This window comes from Magnolia sinica, chromosome 17 (genome assembly GCF_029962835.1).
Source record: "Magnolia sinica isolate HGM2019 chromosome 17, MsV1, whole genome shotgun sequence".
Classification (NCBI taxonomy): Eukaryota; Viridiplantae; Streptophyta; class Magnoliopsida; order Magnoliales; family Magnoliaceae; genus Magnolia; species Magnolia sinica.
In genome coordinates this window covers 9813538-9833826 of record NC_080589.1, presented here as the reverse complement: position 1 = coordinate 9833826, position 20289 = coordinate 9813538, and the positions used below count along the sequence as shown (strand labels likewise).

General features: G+C 41.1%; 1 protein-coding gene across 1 annotated transcript; it reads right to left on the bottom strand.

The window, feature by feature from the left end:
• Nucleotides 1-594: 594 nt before the first annotated feature.
• LOC131231197 (glyoxysomal fatty acid beta-oxidation multifunctional protein MFP-a) lies at nucleotides 595-12513 on the bottom strand. Its single transcript, XM_058227311.1, has 18 exons — nucleotides 12283-12513; nucleotides 9135-9206; nucleotides 8974-9039; nucleotides 8831-8887; nucleotides 8221-8288; nucleotides 8041-8122; nucleotides 7875-7930; nucleotides 7192-7494; nucleotides 6830-6916; nucleotides 5449-5623; nucleotides 5202-5323; nucleotides 4723-4886; nucleotides 4392-4646; nucleotides 3841-3962; nucleotides 3053-3174; nucleotides 2377-2525; nucleotides 1949-2087; nucleotides 595-851 (listed from the first exon to the last, which is right to left on the bottom strand). The coding sequence occupies exons 1-18, from the start codon at nucleotides 12368-12370 to the stop codon at nucleotides 816-818; spliced, it is 2163 nt and encodes a 720-aa protein (XP_058083294.1). The 5' UTR covers nucleotides 12371-12513; the 3' UTR covers nucleotides 595-815.
• Between the last annotated feature and the right edge of the window lie 7776 nt (nucleotides 12514-20289).

Sequence of the window (20289 nt, the reverse complement as noted above, 5' to 3'; positions counted from 1 at the left end):
GAGTTGAATGTGAGATTTTGAGAATTTTCTATTCTTATATTCTTCATTTATTTGCACACTGATGGTCAGTATCTGTAAATGGTCACATCCAGAAAATGGAACAGGGGCCATTCGATTCATCAGACCATTTCACGATGTGGGCCTAATGGGGACCGAGTCGCCAAACAGGCAAAACAAACTCTCGAAGTCCAATGCAGACTCATCAGTGTTAGCTAGGGTCGGACCCAATTCAATTCAGCACCATGAGTCACAATGACAAACCACCGCCGACTTGCCAAGTCAGACAGAATCACTCCCAACTCAGGCGAGTCGTAACTCAACTCAAGACTCGAGAAGAGTCAGTTCAGTGGTAATTGAACTCGCCAAGTCGGGCTGATTCATCAGCAAGTTATCTGTTGGGCTGCAGCCATCGTTTAAGAAATCGCCTCAGGCTTTGATCCAAACAAAACAAATCATCATATGGATACGGTAACTAACTGGGGCCGAATCAAACCGAGTTGCGAATCTGCTGCTTCCACAGGCGCACCACCTATCGAACCAAACATATTATCCATGTGGGGCAAACTATCAGGTTCAAAGGACTTCGCAAAGTGATAATGCAATCTAATTCTATGTTATTAGTAATCAAGTGAAAGCATCAATACAACAGACTCAGTAGCCTCGATCGAAAAAACGAAATCACCCCAAATTGAGATGCTTAACATCTTTTTATTTTTATGTTTTAACATTTCATTTTATTGAAATGATTTTCCCCACATAAAAATGTCCCTCCGGGAGAAGACCCATGAGGGATGCGATTGCACAGCCAGTTGGTTTTACAGTCGAGACTTGCCCTGCTCCGCCGCACCACTCTGCATTGTTTTACATGAAATCAGATGAAGGTTAGATTAGTAAATGAGTTTCATACAATGCATACTAAGGACATGTAAGTATCCTGAGTCCTAGTCCAAAACCCAAAAACTTGACTCGATAACCAGCTGAGTCGGTTCGACTCGACCGACACTTGGATTCAACCTGGTATTTATAGGACTGTGCAAGCCTCACTATGTGCTGCCACATTTTCACCATGGATCCTAAAAATCAGTCCAATCCAAGATTTAGGCAGGCCACACCCTAGGGAACAGCGTAAATCACACACATCCTGATTTTCGGGAAATCCATTCATCCTGGTGTGCCACGTCAAATTAGTGGATTGGATGCATATACACACAATGGTAGAAACCACACCAATCTGGACAATTCTAATGGTGGGACCTCCCAGTCAATTGTTCCCCATGGTGTAGCCCACCTGAGCATTGATTCATCCTGATTTTTGGGCCTGGTCCAAACACAGTGGTACAACTGATGGACGGGGTGGATCTACTCCACATAAGTCCGCCAGGATCCATCCACGTCAGTGAATAGTCATGCCCCCACATGACTATGTGCAGTTACGCAAGCATTTTCGGTAAAATATATAAAACAAGTTCGAATAAACAGCACAACAGATTGTGTTGAATTTAAACATTGAAACTCATTGGCTGCCAAGCATCCTGTCGATTTGAAATAGTCATACCCACAAGGGAGTTTTCCTAGCTGGCTCAAAATCTCAGCGAGTCAAGTTGACTCGGCCGAGTTTCGAGTCAAGCGAACTAGAATTAGAACTATGTTCTGTACAGTGGTGCCCATGGTTCAGTGATTCACAGTTCCCGGGCCAGACGGTGGATAAAGTATGCCATTGCTAACAGTATTCATCCAGTCTTCAGCGTTTCCCAGACCCTTGCTTATTTTTTTTCCTTTTCATCTGCCTATTTGTAGAGCATTCTTTCAAGGGTGCAGGAGACATCTGGGCCGTCTCTCATTCGTGATAGGGCTAGATCAATGATCTGGATCACCAGGCCATGCACCCCACCTGTACAGACTCCACATATCAAGACAATATTCGTGTCCAAAAACATTTTCTTCTCACCAGAGGCGCGTTTTTGGCAGCCCTTTCCACCAAGTAGGAGCAAGGCTTAAAGAAGTTTCCATAGGTCTTTGACCATCCCTGCAGCCTCGAACATATGTAGTTGGACCCAAGAGAATCGGCCCAAAATATGATACCTCCCCTGACCACAGAGAAATTTCAACGGTTAGATTGAGATGTCCATCTTCCATCTATGAAGCATGGATTAAAACACCAGTCTCCATGCTCGACTCAGTTGATGACTTGGTGTCAAGTCTGTATTGTATCATCATTATGGACATGACTTGCAATAAGGAAAAAACCCAATTCATCCCAGCTCTCTAATTATTTGTATGAATTGGGTCTCCGAATTGTCTTGTCTTAGGCCAGTAATGAGTAGACTCAAGTCTCAAATGATATCGTAAACCAAGCTATGGAGGAAAGCAACAGACCTGTATGCAGGGAACCCCATGCCCATGACAGAAGCAATGTCGAGGTCTGATGACTTGACGGCAATTCCTTCTGCAAGGACACGGCAGGCCTCATTCACAACAGGCAAGAAGATCATTTCCACTATATCCTTGTCTGATAACTTCATAAGCTGCATTCAAGACAACAGAAGAGAAACCCATTAGATTTCTCAACATGGGCACATCACCCTCTAGTTAAATGGGACTCCTACTGAAAGTTCACGAAGAAAGATAAAGCAATCCCAGAAAAGAAAAAGATGTGACTTTGGTTTGTGAAATGGATGGGGCACTGCCAAAGATATCTGATTTATAGCACATATAGATGATTCTGTTCATTTAAGGACCATGGTTTGGGGATCCAAACTGTTGAATTATGGGCTCCACAGTGGATTAGGGATGGCTCAGAAGTGTCTGGATTGAAAGATCCAACCCCTTCAATATCTGGCCTTTTCTCCATTGATTGTGGATAGCTATTGTACTTTTTGACTAAACATCTATTTGTAGACCACCTCATCAAATGGTTGGGATCTTCCAACCTGAAAGGTTGATTGGCATCGCCCCACATGTATAGAATCCGGAACATCAATAAACTTTCAGTTTGCTGATGACCAGGACCCTATAATGAGAGAGAGAGAGAGAGAGAGAGAGAGAGAGAGACCATGGGATCAGCTGTTACGCCAGCTATGCTCCTCGACTTCTCAATGTATTTCTGTATTTCTGGATCCGGACTCGCCTTCCGCTTATTGTCATATACATAGAAACCCTTGCGAGTAGCTTCGCCTGAGAGAAACAACGTAAAGATGAATAAAGGTTAAATACTCCAATTTTGAGTGTGAATTTGGATGGACAAGAGAATCGAATTTCAGTATTAATCAAGGTTTTAAGATAGGAGTTGTCCCGTGCAACTCATCTGAATCGACTCGGAATCGGTCAGACCCGACCTGGTTCGACAACCATGAGTCAAAACTGAAAATAATGAGTGGCTCAGCCCAACTCATCCGAGTCACCCCTGACTTGGCCAAGTCACATCTCGATTCAGGATCCAAGTCACCAAGACTTAAAACCATGGTTTTACAAAAGAAAATTAAAATAAAATAAACCAGTAATGCTTCCTACTACTCATATTGAGGAATGAGCCCTCAAATTGCAGTTATTTCATTTCTTTTTTCTTTTCTTTTTTTTGAACGTTGAAAAAAAAATAACCATTTGGACCCATACCTTCCAATATGAAAGTAAAGAAGGGGAAATCGTAATATGGTTACTACCACCTCATTGAACTAATAATCGGAATTCAACTAGATAGTGCGTCCTAATGCACCCTTAATGTGTCCAAACAAAGGTGATACAGTGACATTTCCGACATGAATAATAAGAAATGATGACCGCAACAGCTTACTCCAATTACTTCAATATTCCAAAAAATTCAAATAACAATTGCATCCTTACCTGCCCTCTTATCCTCAACCATCAGCGGCATTAGTGCTGACTTGTAGCATCTATCTGGAAAGCTCCGAACGAATTGGGCACCTGTTGCTACTGCTACCCCGAAACCGACGAGATCAACCATTCTGCATGAAAGATGGTTAGTTCCCAGCTGATTCACTTCATATTTCACATGCACCATTTTGGCAAATCACCACTGTTGGGAAGGAAACATCTTTTCTTTTTCAAGAACATTTCCATTGCATGCTACAAGAACATGGTAAGTTTGCAGACCAGACCTATCACGATTTGTGTAAGCCCACACATGCACCTCTATATGAAGCTGTATCATGTGGGACATCTGAATGGTGCATCAGACGGGAGGATATATCGTGTAAATCATCTGAAATCAGGCGGATCAACTCAAACAGGAAAGCCAGTCCACATTATTGTAGCCATCTACATGGTGGGTCCCGCCAAATGCAAGACTTGGTGTGCTACATCGGTGCATTGAATTCCAAACGTGGCAATGGATGACTATTGAAACACGAAACTCCAAATATGCTGAATTTTACCTGAATGGGCCCATTGGCATTCCAAATTTCGTAATTGCACGATCAATCCGATAGACATCTAGACCACGATCAACGAATAAGAGCGCTGATTGCGAGTAAGGAAAGAACATTCGGTTGACAGCGAAACCTGTGCAGTTCCCAACCACAACTGGGGTTTTACGGATCTTTTTCCCGACATCCAGTAAGTCTACAATCACTTGAGGGGATGTTCTATGAGTACGGACTATTTCCAAGAGCGGCATGACATGAGCAGGACTGAAACCAAAAACGTATGTCAGTTTGAGCAATGAGAAGGAAAAAGAATCATGCATAGAACTATTACATATATTACCTAAAGAAATGTGCCCCAACAATACGATCATGGGACTTTGTCCTTTCCCCAATCAAATTCAAGTCAATTGTAGAAGTATTACTTGAAAGTATGCAATGGCGCGGGCAATATTTTTCAAGATCAGCAAAAATTTGTTGTTTTAGAGAAACATTCTCGATAACAGCCTGTTCAAGACACAAGTTTCCAAATAAACCATAGCAAACATCAGCCATGAAAAACTGGGCATGGAAAAAAAAAAACTAAAGGTGTGTTTGGATGAGCAATTGAATTGAATTGCAATTCTACAATTCGGGAAATGATCAAAGTAATTCTCCCCAATTGCAATTCTGGATGCTGCAATTTGGGGCAGCTCTTCACTATGAATGTAGAGTGGACTAACCTCACTTTGGTTATTTACTCTTAATCGAACTGAACTTGTTGCTATTCAATTCAAGTGAACATCCAAACACAGCCAAAATCAGCAAATAATCTGAACTCACCTCAATGACCATGTCCACATCTTTAAAGCTTTCATAGTCAAGAACACCCTTAAGAAGGGAGAAGGTTCTATTGAACTTCTCTTGAGTCATGTTTCCTTTCCTAACACGGCTTTGCAGATTCGCTGAAAAATAGTAGAATTGCATTTGAAATCAATCTTTCAAAATAAATAAATAATGGAAGTCCTATGGATTTGGAAAGGAAATGTGTGCGAAATAAAGTTATGCAAGACACGGCATGATGCTTTACCTTTGACTCTGCCAACTCCAGCATCTAAGAACTTCTCATTTACTTCTTTCAAAATCACGGGAATGTTACCAAGTATCAAGGCAGTTGCTATTCCAGAGCCCATTAATCCTCCTCCAAGGATAGCTACTTTCGTTATTCTCCTTGGCACAAGACCCAAATCAGTGACCCCAGGAACCTGATGTAAGCATAGAAGAAAAGGATGATCATTTGTATCAATGACTGATATGAGCATGAATTCATGTAAGCAGCTACAAATGAATGTGTAAAATAGATGTATTGTGCATGTCTGTGGGTATGAATGTGTATATAAAGGGAAAAGAAAATGCAAAAGCACCAGCATTAAAATAGAAAGAGAAGAACTTTAGTAGAGTTTAGTAGAGTGTAATGTATGATATGCATGCACTAAGAAATTGCATACCTGGCATAGAAAACCGTACAAATTACGATCCGAGTTTCTATGTATGATGAACGAAATATACGGTTATTTGATCGTCTGACTATCAGATTCACCATCATTATCATCATCTAAGCCTTATCCCAATTAATTGGGATCGGCTACATGAATCCTGTTCTGCCATTCCACTCTATCAGGGGTTTGACCTTCAATTAGTCCATAGTTCATCAAGTTTTTTCTTGCTACCTCCATCCACGTCCTTTTGGCCCTTCCAATTGCGCTTTTAGAGCCTTCAACTTGTACCAACTCACTTCTTCTAACCAGCACAGTTCTTGGTCTTCATTGCAAATGACCAAACCATCTAAATCTACTTTCCGTCATCCTATTACCCTATTGGTCCAGATTGGTGGACATTAATTGAATGCTTAAAAATGAAAAATACCCACTAGTCCTATTTCAACAAACAACTTTCCATGAATAAGAGGTTAGGACCGTTCAAGCGATCTGATCTTGAGAATGTAGCTTAGTCACAGTAGGTTCACAGTTTAGTCAGTTTGATTTGAGTTGATTTATGCCATGTATACAATTTCCTAAGTGCCTGCATATCATAAGACTGAGAATCGTTGAGTTAAAAACCAAAACCAATGGAATTTCAGTTTAGGAACATGGCAGATTTAAAATACACGTCTTTTCTTTTAGGGTATTTAGGTTTGTGTGTGTGTGCGCGCGCGCGCGCCTGTGTGTGTGTGTGTTGGGAGGTTGGAAGGGGAGCACCAAGGCTCCTTTACCAGAAGTAGCAGAAAAATCAAATGTGGCCCCATCCTTTGTATAATATGAAAGATTTGCAATCAAGTGCATGCCCATTTCCAATCAAGAGGTCATCAATTTGAGATTCTGCTATTCTCTGAGTACATAGCACATGCGTAAACAAACACAAGCACATCCACATAAACATGCACATAATGGAAATTCTAAATTTATTCAAACCTTTGAGGTCGCACGTTGTGCAAAGAAGATGTTGATCAAGCCCTTGCAGGTGTCCGTTAGAATAAGTTTTTGAAAAGACTCCACCTCCTGCCAAGACCAGACATGGTATCATCACTCTGTACAACCCCGTGCTGTGTTTGGATGCTCAATTGAATAGAATTGCAAAATTTTAATTCAATTCAATAAAGTGGATATAACCAAAGTGGGGTTAGCCCCACTAAATTCATAATTGAAATTACTACCATTTCATGTGAAACTCACTTTGGTTTTTTCTCCTATATTGAATTGGACAACTTCAGTTTAATTGAGCATCCAAACATGCCCCGCTGTAGCATGGATGGGGAACATGATGTGAGAGTTACCTTGAAAAGTCCAGCTCGGGGGCCTGAAACAATACCCTCTTCAATGACGTCGATGCAAACCAATGGGTGTTGGAGATTGGGAGCTTGTTTTCGGGCCTGAGCTCTTGCAAACTTGAGTACTTCCCTAGCCTCCCCAAGGGGCTCTAGCTTGTCGCTTCTGTAAAGGCTGACAACCCATGGTCTTTTACGTTCAGCAATATCAAGAGCCCAACGACGAGCTGTCATTACCAACTCCTGCGGGGAGGCTATGGCATCGACAAGACCCAAGGCATGAGCTTCCTCTGCTTTTATCGGCTTCGACATCTGTTGAAAGATATAGAGATAGAGAATGAGCTCTTACAACTTTTGATCACTGCTATTGCTACTCACTCTTCCTTGACATGTGTGCATGAGATCATGGACATTCCTCAGGTGGGCTCCACTCGGTGTGTGCATGGCCCAAAAATCAGGCTAGTCTGGTCATCAAGTGGGCCACAAGTATAAGTTGAATGTGAACATTGGCCAATTTTTTTAGCCACCCAATTTTTCATACACCTACAGACACGTCGCGATCAAACTGACTTGATTTTTGGCCATAGCACACACACGGTCTGGCCGATCAGATGAACAGCCCAGATCGCAGAAACCCAATCTTTGGTAACTCATTAAATACCGAACTATACGCAATGATCACAACAGCATACCAGAATCATTTCAAGGGCCTTAGAAAGGCCCACAAGGCGAGGAAGTCGCTGCGTTCCTGAAACAGACACACAACTATCATACCCACAGAACTATCTTGATAACTAAAGGGGAGTGCTTTTTTAAAAGCAACAATACTGCAAAGCACATACGATCTTACGATCTTACCTCCAAACCCAGGAATTATTCCAAGTTGAAGCTCAGGCAGTCCTAGTTGAGCATTCGAAGTAGAAATACGTGCATGGCAAAGCTGACAAGGAAAAGAAAAACCATGTTATCAAAAGGCAACTTAGCAATGAACATACGGTCGATATGATAACGCGTTTGAAAAACAAATACTGCACGTACCATCGCAACCTCTAGTCCGCCGCCAAGAGCGAGACCGTCAATAGCTGCCACTGAAGGCTTTTTCGCAGCTGAAAAGCAAAATATCAACACAACCATGGGATAGTCAACAAAAATCCACTCCAGCATTAACCAATCAATCCCTTAGCCAGGGAAACTTAATGCTTGATCAAAAGAAATGTTGTTTTCTTTGTTCAACTCATTAATGGCATAGTTTAGGCCCCACCATAGAGTAACCTGGTCATCATCATAGCCATTAGATAAAGATGGGGGCTCTTTATTTTGGGGGTGCATATGATACCTGGGCTCCTAGGGGAGATGCAAGAAAAAATGCCAAATTGACCCTTAGCCCAACTACTGCATTCGGTTTACTAAAATCGCCTTTTGGGGGAGAAGTATGGAGTGTTAGTGTGGACAATCTCCACATTTAAGAGGGACCCAACTAGAGGGTTAGGATCCTCCCGAGGGCAAGATTTTTGGGATATCTCCTATCAACCATGCTGTCCACCATAGGAGCAATTTGGATCACATATACAATTTATTGGGTCAAACATATACTCGATCAAACATGATATAATAACTCAGGGGGATAGGAAATCCCATACGTCCGTACCTTCAAACATGTCAGTGAAAACATCTATTGAAATGTAACCCGGCTTTGGCAGTGCCACTGCAAGGTACACACACAGAAACTTAAAGAATTGGTATTACATAATAAGAATTTGAGAACTGAGGCATGTAAAAAGATAATCGTACCCTTTCCCCCTTGCATTCCACCGAAGCCAGTGATATCAAACCCCCCAGAAAATTTGCCTTTCGTACCTGCTCGATTAACTCAGACTGTAAGTTTATATCTCTGTCAATCATCTCCTGCCCTTTATAGAAAAATTAGGAGGACATAGATCGGTTGATGTTACCCGTAATAACAATCGCTTTCACGTCATCTCTTCGTAAAGCTTGCTCATAATTATCTCTTAAGCTGTATAATACTGGAAAATAAAAGAAAGCCAAAGAAAGGGGGGTATTTTTTTATAAAAAAACTTGGAGAAATCACATCATCCTACAAGATAGTAGATCGCATTCTAGCAATTCAAACATGATGATTTGAGTATTTACATTGAGATGGTTTACATAATCCAGATAAGCAATTGAAAATCAAACAAAGGAAATGTGCAATCCGTGCAGAAAGATCAATATTGTCTACGAATATAGCTAATGATATACAGATGCAAATGGTAGTTAGATCTATTCTACAAGAAACATAAAATCCTGATAATTATGTTAGACCACATGAAAATATTTTTCAACATTTTATGGCTAATTGTGCAAAATGGACCCATGATAGTCTGATTCCTGTCTTGGGTTGAACCACCAATCAGCCAGTCAGAGTTTTATGACTGACTTAGACCATGCTTCGGGTAAGTAGGCAGATCCCACCCACTCCAACATCCTCCATCACATGGCACAGATGTGCATCAATTCAGACAATCCCAGTCATTCACCCCACTTTGGATGGGCCATGGACTTATACAGATGGATGATTGTAGGCATCTTATCAAATGGCTACCACGTGGATGCTTGATGATGCATCCAAAATCATACATGTTCAATCAGAAGCTGACCTATTGAAGATCTGGCCCCATTAGATTAAATAAAAATAGGCCCATCCATGGGCCTAGATTAAAGATCCAACCATCCAGGAAGATCCAGATAAAGAGTAACAATCCAACAATTCATGTTGAGGATACAGACCATACAACCATTCAGATTAAATTTCCAGAGCATCCAAATGTTGTTATTTAATATATGGCCACATCATTAGATCCAAATGGCTTGATTGAGGATCTATATCAGATCCATGGTCTGGGGACAGATCTAGATCAAATCAATGGTCTGATTGAAATGTGGGACCCACAGATATAGTCAAGCGGCCGAGCCAATGGTCTAATTGACCTGTGGGGCATACACACATGCAATCAGATGGTCCACTAGTTACATTATGCTCAATTAATTATTTCAATTTAATTCCGATTGGTCTATGTTGCTTCATATGAACCAAAAGGAATTTACAACTAGATACAGTTGTGATTGTTTAAGGTTGTGTTTCAACCTTTTTTTATCCAAACCTTTACAAGGAAAGAACCTTTACCTTGCTCGAAAGTAATACTAGAACCCACTGAATTCTTTATATAGGAAAAGAAGACGCGTGACCTATGACCAAAGGGTGTTCTTGGGCCTTGCATAAATGGGGCCCATAGTTTTGATTGGATAGATTATAAACAGCCCGAAACATGCCAAGTCAAACATAAAAAAACTAGAAATTAAATGATCCTAGAGCTTAGGAAATGCATCGGATACTTGATTTTTTAAGTTTGTACATGTGGGCCAATGGTTCAGTGATCTATACCATTGATTTGATGAACCCTACACAGATTGATCAGTCTCTGAAAATCTCCAACGTTGAAAGATCCCACCATCTAATCTTCAGCCTTTATTGAGCTAAACATGGACTATGGTTGCACCTCTCTAAACTATTTATTTTTCAAACTACACCATGGAAGGATTAGATTGTCCACTGAGGAGATCTTTGGGCCATGATTCATGCAACGTTGGACCTGTTGGACCAACAGATAGGATCACCAGACCCTGGGCTCTCCCATTTCTAGAGACTAAGTCCAAATGATAGTCTGTATATACCACAGAAAATAGCTATAAACTGAACTTGCACATTATGTTAAGGGTGTGTTTTTATGCGAGACCCATTTTTCATATCGAGACCGGCATTTGTCAGAAAAGTTGGTGCAACATTTGTAGAGAATTCGCTCTTTGTTACAATAAAAAAGTGGGTACAAAAATAAATACATTGCCTTAGTTGCATGATTTTGGTGTTCTCTACTTTCAAACATCATTTAGGGTTCGTTTGGCAACACAAGTTCGGGTGTTTTTTAGTGCATTTGGAATCCAAAAGTTATTTTGTAGCATGGATTTGGGAGTAAATGGAATCGGAGGTAAATGAAATACACAATTTTGGTGTATTTTGAAATCTCATCCTTTGGTTGTGACTACAGTATTCCGAGTGAAATGCCTTTTTTTGGCTACATTTCAAAAGTAGAAGGGTCTCACGTGTAACAAAAGTGTCACTAGGCTACTAATCCATTTTACACATGCCGCACTAATGATAACCCAAAACATTCTAAATATCAGTTGCATCACAAAAATCACATCAATAGAATGATCTGAACCGTCCAAACATTGGCCATGTAAATTAAATTGATAGTTAAAAAATGTTGGGGAGTCGTCCGTTTTTTATCATTATGCTTATGACCCATCAAGCCACAGAATTTGGTCATTTTTTTGACAAAGTATATATTTCAATGGGCTTATTACACTCATTCTATCAAATATCACATATCTACACTAATATGAGATATTAAAGTTGATTACATAATCAAATTCAAGTTCCTATAAATATACTACAGAATTTAAATGCACTGATATTTTTGTATTAAAGTGCATTCGAGTACAAGCTGCCAAATACAACTAAAGATTCAGAATCACCTTATTTGTAATCTGTATCCAATGCATTCCAAATACAAGTTCCCAAACAAGCTCTTAAGTGGTTTTGAGGTGTTATGCATGTTTTCTTGGATGTATGTATTTAGCTGGTCCACCACACATCAAAGATTTTATTGAAAGGTGGAAAAGTTCAAGGATCACAAAATGAAAGACTGAGCCTCAAGCTTGCATTCAGACGAATGTGGCCCATGGATCAAGAATCCAGACCGTTGATCAACTAGGCCCCAGCATGAATTGGAAACCCATGCCCATTTTGATCTTTTTCGCACCAAATGTGGACTCCGGAATTCATCCTTGCCGTCAATTTCCAGACCACTGGTAGATGGGTTATAATTGAACGAGCAAGAGGAGTTTCCATGGATACCCATCCACAGTCGAGCCGATCAGACCAACGGACTGGATCACCGACCAATGGACCCTCCTGTCCAATCTCAAAAAACACAACAGAGCCCGAGAGAGAGAGAGAGAGAGAGAGAGAGAGAGAATTACCATCAAAGGACAAGGAATTGACGGGTGGATTTGTGATGGTGATAAGAGCAACCCCATCAGCTCCCACCTCCATCTGTGTTCTTCCCATCTCTCTCTCTCTCTCTCTCTCTCAGAGTCTGGTGGGGATTCTATAAATGAGAAAGAAATCGGACGTTTGTTGAGGGGTTTACGTAAGAGACGTTTGTAGCGAAGCTGCGTTTAGGCCTTTTCAGTCTTCCTCGCCCTCTGCGTGTATAATATATATATAAATATATATACACGATCGCGGGAAACGACGATACACGGCAGGTACTCCTCGGACCACTAAATTGAAACCGTAGTCCGCCAGCCGGGCCATTTCCTCCATCGGCTCGTGGATAGGCATGAACGGTTCTCTGCGACTGCTAATGGACCATTGGTCCTGGCCCACTTCTGGCTGGACTTGGGTGGGCCTACAATTAAGCCCGTTTACTGATTGGGCTAGGATCACTGTGTCTAGGAGCCCATAACCAGCCCATTTTGGATTTCAAGGGCTTTTTTTTTTCATATATCCCGCATGATGGGGCCCACTCAATGAACGACCTGAGTCTTGCACAAAATTGGGTGGCTGAGTTTAGAGGGTGCGGCTTCGGTAGATCCCCGGATCCACCTAGGTGGGTGAGATCCTTGACTGTGGGGCCCACCTTGATATATGTTACTTACATCCATGCTGTCCAACTGTTTTGATAGTTTGTTTTAAGACATTATCCAAAAAATTAAGCAGATTTAAAGCTTAGGTGAACCACACCACAGGAAACAGTGGTGATTGAATCCCCACCATTAAAAACTTCTTGGAGGCCATTGAAATGTTTATTTGCCATCCAACCTTTTGATAAGGTCACAAAGACCTGGATAAATGGCCCACACAAATATCAACTTGATCTAAAACTTTTATGGCCCACAAGAAGTTTTTAATCGTCAGTCACTATTGTTTCCTGTTGTATGGTCCAACCGAGATTTGGATCTGCTTCGTTTTTAAGATCATGCCTTAAAATCAGCTTTCAAAACAGTTGAACGGCGTGGATGTAAGGAACATACGTCAAGGTGGCCCCACAGATCCACTAAGGTGGGTGGGATCCCTAACTGTGGGGCCCACTTTGATTTATGTTCCTTACATCCACGCAGTCCAACCGTTTTGACAGCTCATTTTAGCTCATGATCCAAAAAATTAAGCTGATTTAAATCTCAGGTGGACCTGTTTGGTGCAAATCATCAAGCGGGCTTGGGCCTGTTTGGTGTAGCCGTCGTGGCCTTGTTAGGCCTCTTTCCTGTAGAGGCTGGGCTTGGACAGACCGGCCTAGCCTGGGAACAGCCCGTTGGCAGCCCAGTCCACTCACTGGCCCAACTAGCGGGCCATGTATTCACTTTTGTAGCCCGCGGACTACGAGAAGAGGAGCCTCTTTTTTGGAAGTTGAAATCCATCCTGATCGCGTTTCTGCAACGGTAGGCCCACGTCAGGTGTCTAGAAGAGAACGGAGAATGGATGAATCACTGGATACACGGCCCGAGGACGAACACAGTTTTACTCGAGTCTCTATTTTGTCAGTTGTGGCCCAATTTTCATTGATCCGAACCGTTGATCATATGAAACCCTTCGTGTTTACATCTTGACAAAAGGAAAATCATATTCAGATTCAGTCTTGGGCCTCTTTTTGTAGTTGAATGTAGAAAGTTGTTTGTATTTCTCTACAAATGGGAAGGATACGATTGTTTTTCGTGAGGAGTAATTGCAAATCGTCGATCCTCGGTGCGAGAGAACATATAAACGGTCTGGATCAGGAGTTAACCAAGACCTATCCTTCGGAAGAACTACTGGGATCATTTGCGCGAGTAAAGATTGAGATGCGATTCGCAGCATATAAGAGATCAGACCATTCACCTTGTACGGAACACGTCTAAATTTCCATGCTCCAGAAATATCGCTCTTTCGATCGTCGTATGGGCCACAGGGATATGAGAAAAGTCGAAAAAACAAAATTCCAACGGCCAATATTCAACTTGCATGCGTGGCCCACCAAATGAGTGGAACCATTTTATTTTTGTAAAGTGAATGATCACAGTGCATCGCAACGAGTGTCGCGGATCGTAAACCCGTACGATGTGCTACTTCGGCACGTATGCTGCGACTCGCTTCTTCGGTCTCTGTTTGCGGCAACCGCCACGACAATTGTCAGTCCTCGGGTCGAGTAACTGCGATTCCTTGGATATACTTGGGTGACGATGTTTCCAAGGTTCACGCCTATCAAGGGAGGATTTGAATGAAGTAGAAGTGCTTTTGCTACCGAGTGATGGATGATGCGCATAACTGTAATTGTTGTCATTTGAGAAGATCATTGTTGGTAATAGCATTACATTATAAATATTAAAGAATAAATCATCATACTTTAATTCATGTTTTATTAATGAGGCAGTAAGTTTACCACGTCTATAATCTTCCAAGAGTAAAAATCTTATCACGTTCCATAATTTTCTTGATAAGTCCGTGTCTCACAGTCAATTCAAAATGAAAGATTTGGGTTTGGCCCAATTGTGGCTCAGACTCATATTACGAAGAAGCGGACACATCACTTGGGTTAGGTCCACCGTCATGCCCTAACTGGAACCAAACGAATGGGCGTCGGGCACGAAGAAGAATGTGATATACCCAATGATGGATTAAGATTTGAAGGATCTAGCCCACCGCTAATAACAGACCTATAGTAGGCGTTGAATCTCACTTCTCCAGTCAAGAATTGATTGGTCTAGACCAGATTGCTTAGATGAACTATTGTGATTAAGCAAAAAATGCTTTTTAAGTCCGATGAGAGAACATCCTATGCGTAGGATTGGAAATATGAGATCCAACATCTGAAAGCTTTTTTTTCAAAGACTTTTTTAATTAAGAGTTTCCATATCTTACTATGAGGACTTTTATATGTGGGAAGCCGTCGATGTGAGCATGCAAAATTCAGAAACAATGAACAATCCCTAACAAGGGTTTTATCGCCTCAACGTTCTTTGAAATGATCAGTTTTACCTATGTCAAACACATTAATCTATCTTTTATTTATATTTTTTAACTTAACTTAATTTAACTACCACCTAAGAGCTCTAGCTGCAATACCTTAAGGGTAAAGAGATTTTCTACAACTTTAAGTTGTAGATCATGACCTTTTAAATTTTGACTTGGTTGATCACACCTGCTTCGATTCAATTCCAATTGGCATTTTAGGTGTTTATCAATTTCATTTACTTATTCATTTGGCATTATCAGAAGTTGTCTGTTGTAATAAACATTAGTTTGTAATACTTAATGAAATCAGCAACTTTTCACTTTTATTTAATTTGAATGTGCATCCGGGGAGAAGTTTTTCAAACTTTAAGTGTTAATGAAAGAACAAGTTTTTAAAGTTATAGACTTGTATTTATTGTCACAGGGCAAAAATAACTCATTTGAAAAGATTAGCTTTATATCTTTTTACTAGTCATCTAAACAGATCTTAATATTAGTGGCCAAGAGTACTCTTGATCTTCGATCTCAATCTTCACTTCGTCCATTTTTATGAAGGGCACACCAACAATTCAATCAACTATTGAGTTATACAAATTTTGATATATCCACACATCCTACTCACACACGTGTATCCAATTTATACCCTCATTTACATGAGTAATCAAGTTTGATTGAATTAAAGTGAACACAAATAATTAAAACTAAATGGCGCAAACCATTGTTACTATATCAGAGGTACCCTTAACAAATAAAATAAAATAAAAAATAAAAATCTTATTTAATTATATTAACTATTAGATGTCTACGTAATTATTAAACCATTCAAATGAAAATACCCAATATCCAATGGTCTTATTTCAACTAATCGGAAGGAGATAAGGTGGTCTTGCCCACCGCCCCAGCAGTCTGTCTATGTGTTGGCATTATGGGGCCTAACATGATGTATGTGATCTACATCTGTGTCATCCATCCATTTTTTCTAGCTCTTTCTAGGGCATGAGCCTAAAAATGAAGTATATCAGAGGATCGAGTGGACCACATAATAGAAAATAGTGAGCATGATTACACCCACTATTCGATCCTTTTTATGCCCCAACATAATGTTTATTTGTCATTCAATATGTTGATAAGGTCTCGATGAAGGGAAAACACAAATATCAACCCGATGCAAAACTTTTGTGGCCCCAATATGCTTTTAATGGTGGGCATTCAATTGCTACGGTCATCGTTGTTTCCTATGATGTGATCCACTTGAGATTCGAATGTTGTTCAGTTTTGGGCCCTAGAATAACATGGCAAAATGGATTGACGGTGTTGATGCTGAAATCCCAACGTCCTCCTTAGACCATTTATGGAACCGCAAAAGGAGACAACAATAGAAACCCTGGCTACAACAAGGGACCATTCGATGCCAAAGTCAGTGCAAGCCAACTAGGTCTAATCAAATGTAAGGTTTATGGTGTGTATTTTGTGCGTACCTTTCACCGTACGCAAGGCTCTCATTTACAGTTACTAGGCACTAGTGGCATAGATGGTAATTTTCCTACTTGGTAGGTGCATATTGTACAGGAAATCTCCCCAAGTGTGTCGCAGTTATTCTTCAATATTTTCAACAGGAATCTCGAAGATATCTCTTTGATAAGATCTCCGAGTGGTCGGGATCTGAAGAGATCGGGGTAGATGGCCGAGGCCGACCTCTGGGTGGGAAGGCCGAGGCCATCCTACCAATTAGAGAGGGACGAGGCCGATCTGCCAAGGTTGAACTGTTGATCGTGGCTGAGCCTTCCTTCGAGGTAGGTCGGGTCGATCCTTATGGTAGTTCGTCATTCTCGATAACAAGAGATCCTCCACTAGTGGTCAAGTCGTGGAGCTGCTAGTAGGAGTCGTAATCAATTATCGACGCAAAGATATCTCCATTGAAATGTTTTACCCCCTCTCATACGGACGCCGATTGCGTCCTACCCCTGCCCGAACAGTAATCCATTCGGGCAAAGCTCTATGGGGCCCACCGCGATGTAAGTGTTTTATCCCCATCATTCATCAATTTTCTCAGATCATTTTAAGGTATAATACTAAAAATGAAGCTATTCCATAGCTCCAATGGACCACACCAAAGGAAGCTGCAACAATAATGACACTCACCATTGAAACCTTTCTAAGGGCTACCGTGATGTTCTTTTACCATCCAACCTATTCATAAGGTCATGTAGATGTGTATGAAGTGAAAAAACAAATATCGGCTTGATCTGAAACTTCTCCAGCTCCGAAGATGTTTTTATTGGTAGAACTTCAATCCCCACATTGTGGTCCACTTAAGCCTTGGACCTGCCTCACTTTTTGGATCATACCTTAAAATGATCCGAGAAAAACGGCGTGGATAAAACATTTACATCTCGGTAGGTCCCACAGAGCCCTGCACGGACGGATTGAGTAGGACGCAATCCGTGTCGCTCTCGTACTGTTTGTTCTTAGTCGGTCCATTTTCACCTGTAACAGACAGCGTGGATATAAAATATATACATCACGTTAGCCCCACGTCGCCCAGCACGTCGACGCACTCCGTCTCCGCGTCAATTTTTATAGGATAACTTTTGAAGGCACTGAGTGTTTGAGTTAATACATTCTGCGTGCACAGCCAGGATATCAACTATCAAATGAATGAAATGGGACGCGGATTGGGTCCTGCCCCTGCCAGGATCGAAGTGGGCCACCGTGATGTACAAGATTTATCCACGCCGTCCATCCATTCTGACATATCATTTTAGTGCACGAACCCAAAAGGGAGGCCGATCCATGGCTCAAGTGGACCACACGACATGATATGAAAGCAGTGGTGATAATAATGCCTACCTGGGAAACCTTGGGCCCACCGTGAGATTTTCCATCCAACGCGTTCCACGTGGACCTGGATGAAAGGAAAACACAAATATCAGCTTTATCAAAACTTTCACCGTTCTCAAGAAGCTTTTAAGGGTGGGCGTTGAATCCTCACTGTGTGATCCAATTCAGTGTTGGATCTGCCTCATTTTTCGGCTCATCGACTTAAAATAACTGGAAAAAAGAATGGACGGCGTTGATAAAATACATACATCACGATGGGCCCCACAGAGACCCTGCCGACGCAATCCGCGTCCAATACAAATTCCGGTCAGCGATGCCGATTCCAGATGTACCATCTTCAAGCGCTGATCACAATTGCACGAACGTGCCAAATTGGCACATGTGTACGAGATCTGGAACGTTGATCGGATAAGCCTCCTTGGGGCACACGTCATATGATAAAAATCAGGCCTGACTATTCATCAGGACGCCAGTTGCATGCGTCCAGGCCCACAAGTTCTACTGTCCGAAACTACTTGGGACCCACCCAGATGTCCGTGAGCAATCCACCTCGATCATCAGTTTCTCCGGCTCATGTTAAGGCATGATCCCAAAAATGAAACAAATCCAAAACTTCAGTGGACAACAATACGAGAAACGCAATGGGATGAAAATGCCCACCATTGAAACCATCCCGGGCCCACCATGATGTTTATGTGCCATCCAAACTGTTCATAACACCATTCTAACAAACCAGGATTAACTGAAAACACAAATATTAGAGCGATCCAAGGTTATCACATAAGTACTGTCTTTTACGGTGTGGGCCACTTAATGATTTTGTAGACTTAGATTTTTTAGGTATCCAATTATTACGGCAAAACTCATGTAATCGACTGTTTGATCGTCATACATAAGTTAATATTTCTGTATTTGATATAGTGAGATAAATTATATTATCCTACATTGGCATTTTCACCCACATGCAAAATGAGTAGGGCATCACTTACAAGAAAAGGTTTTATAAATTTAATATTTTTTAGATTGATATCCAAAAAAAATCATAAATGGATTAAAAAAATTTCTTCCACATTTAATCTTACAATATAAGATAGTTGTGGTTCATGGCCCATCCACGGTAAGGTCCATCCCACCGAATGGTTCGGATCAACAGATCTTGGCCTCTGACTTTAGTAGTTATCTGATCTTCTGTGTTGTATAAATCCTCTTCCTCTTAGAAGGCTAGGTTTGGAAAGCTTCATGGGAAAGCAAATGAAAAGAAAAGGTTTTCATTTAATGCAATGATTTCTATGATTTAGATAACACAGAAGGGAGCGGACTATGTGTGCCCCAGCCTTCTCTGTTGTGGCTCTTATCGTGGCGCTTACCTTGATATATGAATTATATATTTATGTTTTCCATTCATTTTATCAAATCATTTTAGGGCATATGTTCAAAATTGAAGAAGATCCAAATCTTAAGTGGACCATAAAAATGGATGGACAGTGTGGATAAAACCCTTCAAAGGCCCAATTTATTCCGAAGGTGGTTTGGCTAGTGACTCCAACACCAGCAAACTAGATGTTGTGGAAGCTCCATGGCTTCACCATGATATATGTGTTTCACCTCCATCCATTATATATTTATTTTATTTTTTTCAATTTTATTTTAAGCATACAAGCTTAAAAATGAAATTGATTCAAATCCCAAGTTTCTATGGAAAAATAATATTAATCGAACATTCACAACTTAAAACTTCATAAGGTCTACTGTAACATTTATTTGTCATCCAACATGTTTATAAGGTGATTAGAGGCGGGCAGGATCAGACCCGACTCGACTGAACTGGTCGGTTTTGACTCGACCCGAACTGAAAGCTAGGGTCTGGTCAGATTGAGTAGACCCACTCGGATCCGACACTCGACCGAGTTGAGTTCGGGTCACGCATCAACTCGATTCGGTTAGATCCGATCCAATCTGAGACCCGATTCGAGCCAAAATCGGGTAGTATAAAGTCTTTTTTTAAAATAACCTTTATCCTTTGTCTACTTGAACCTTAACCTTACCCGAGCCAGCGCCGTATTGAACTTGATCGGAATATAGGCCACTCAGCAGCCCAACACCCTATCTTCACCGATCATCCTCGTCCATTCATTGGGTATGTTCCATTTATATGT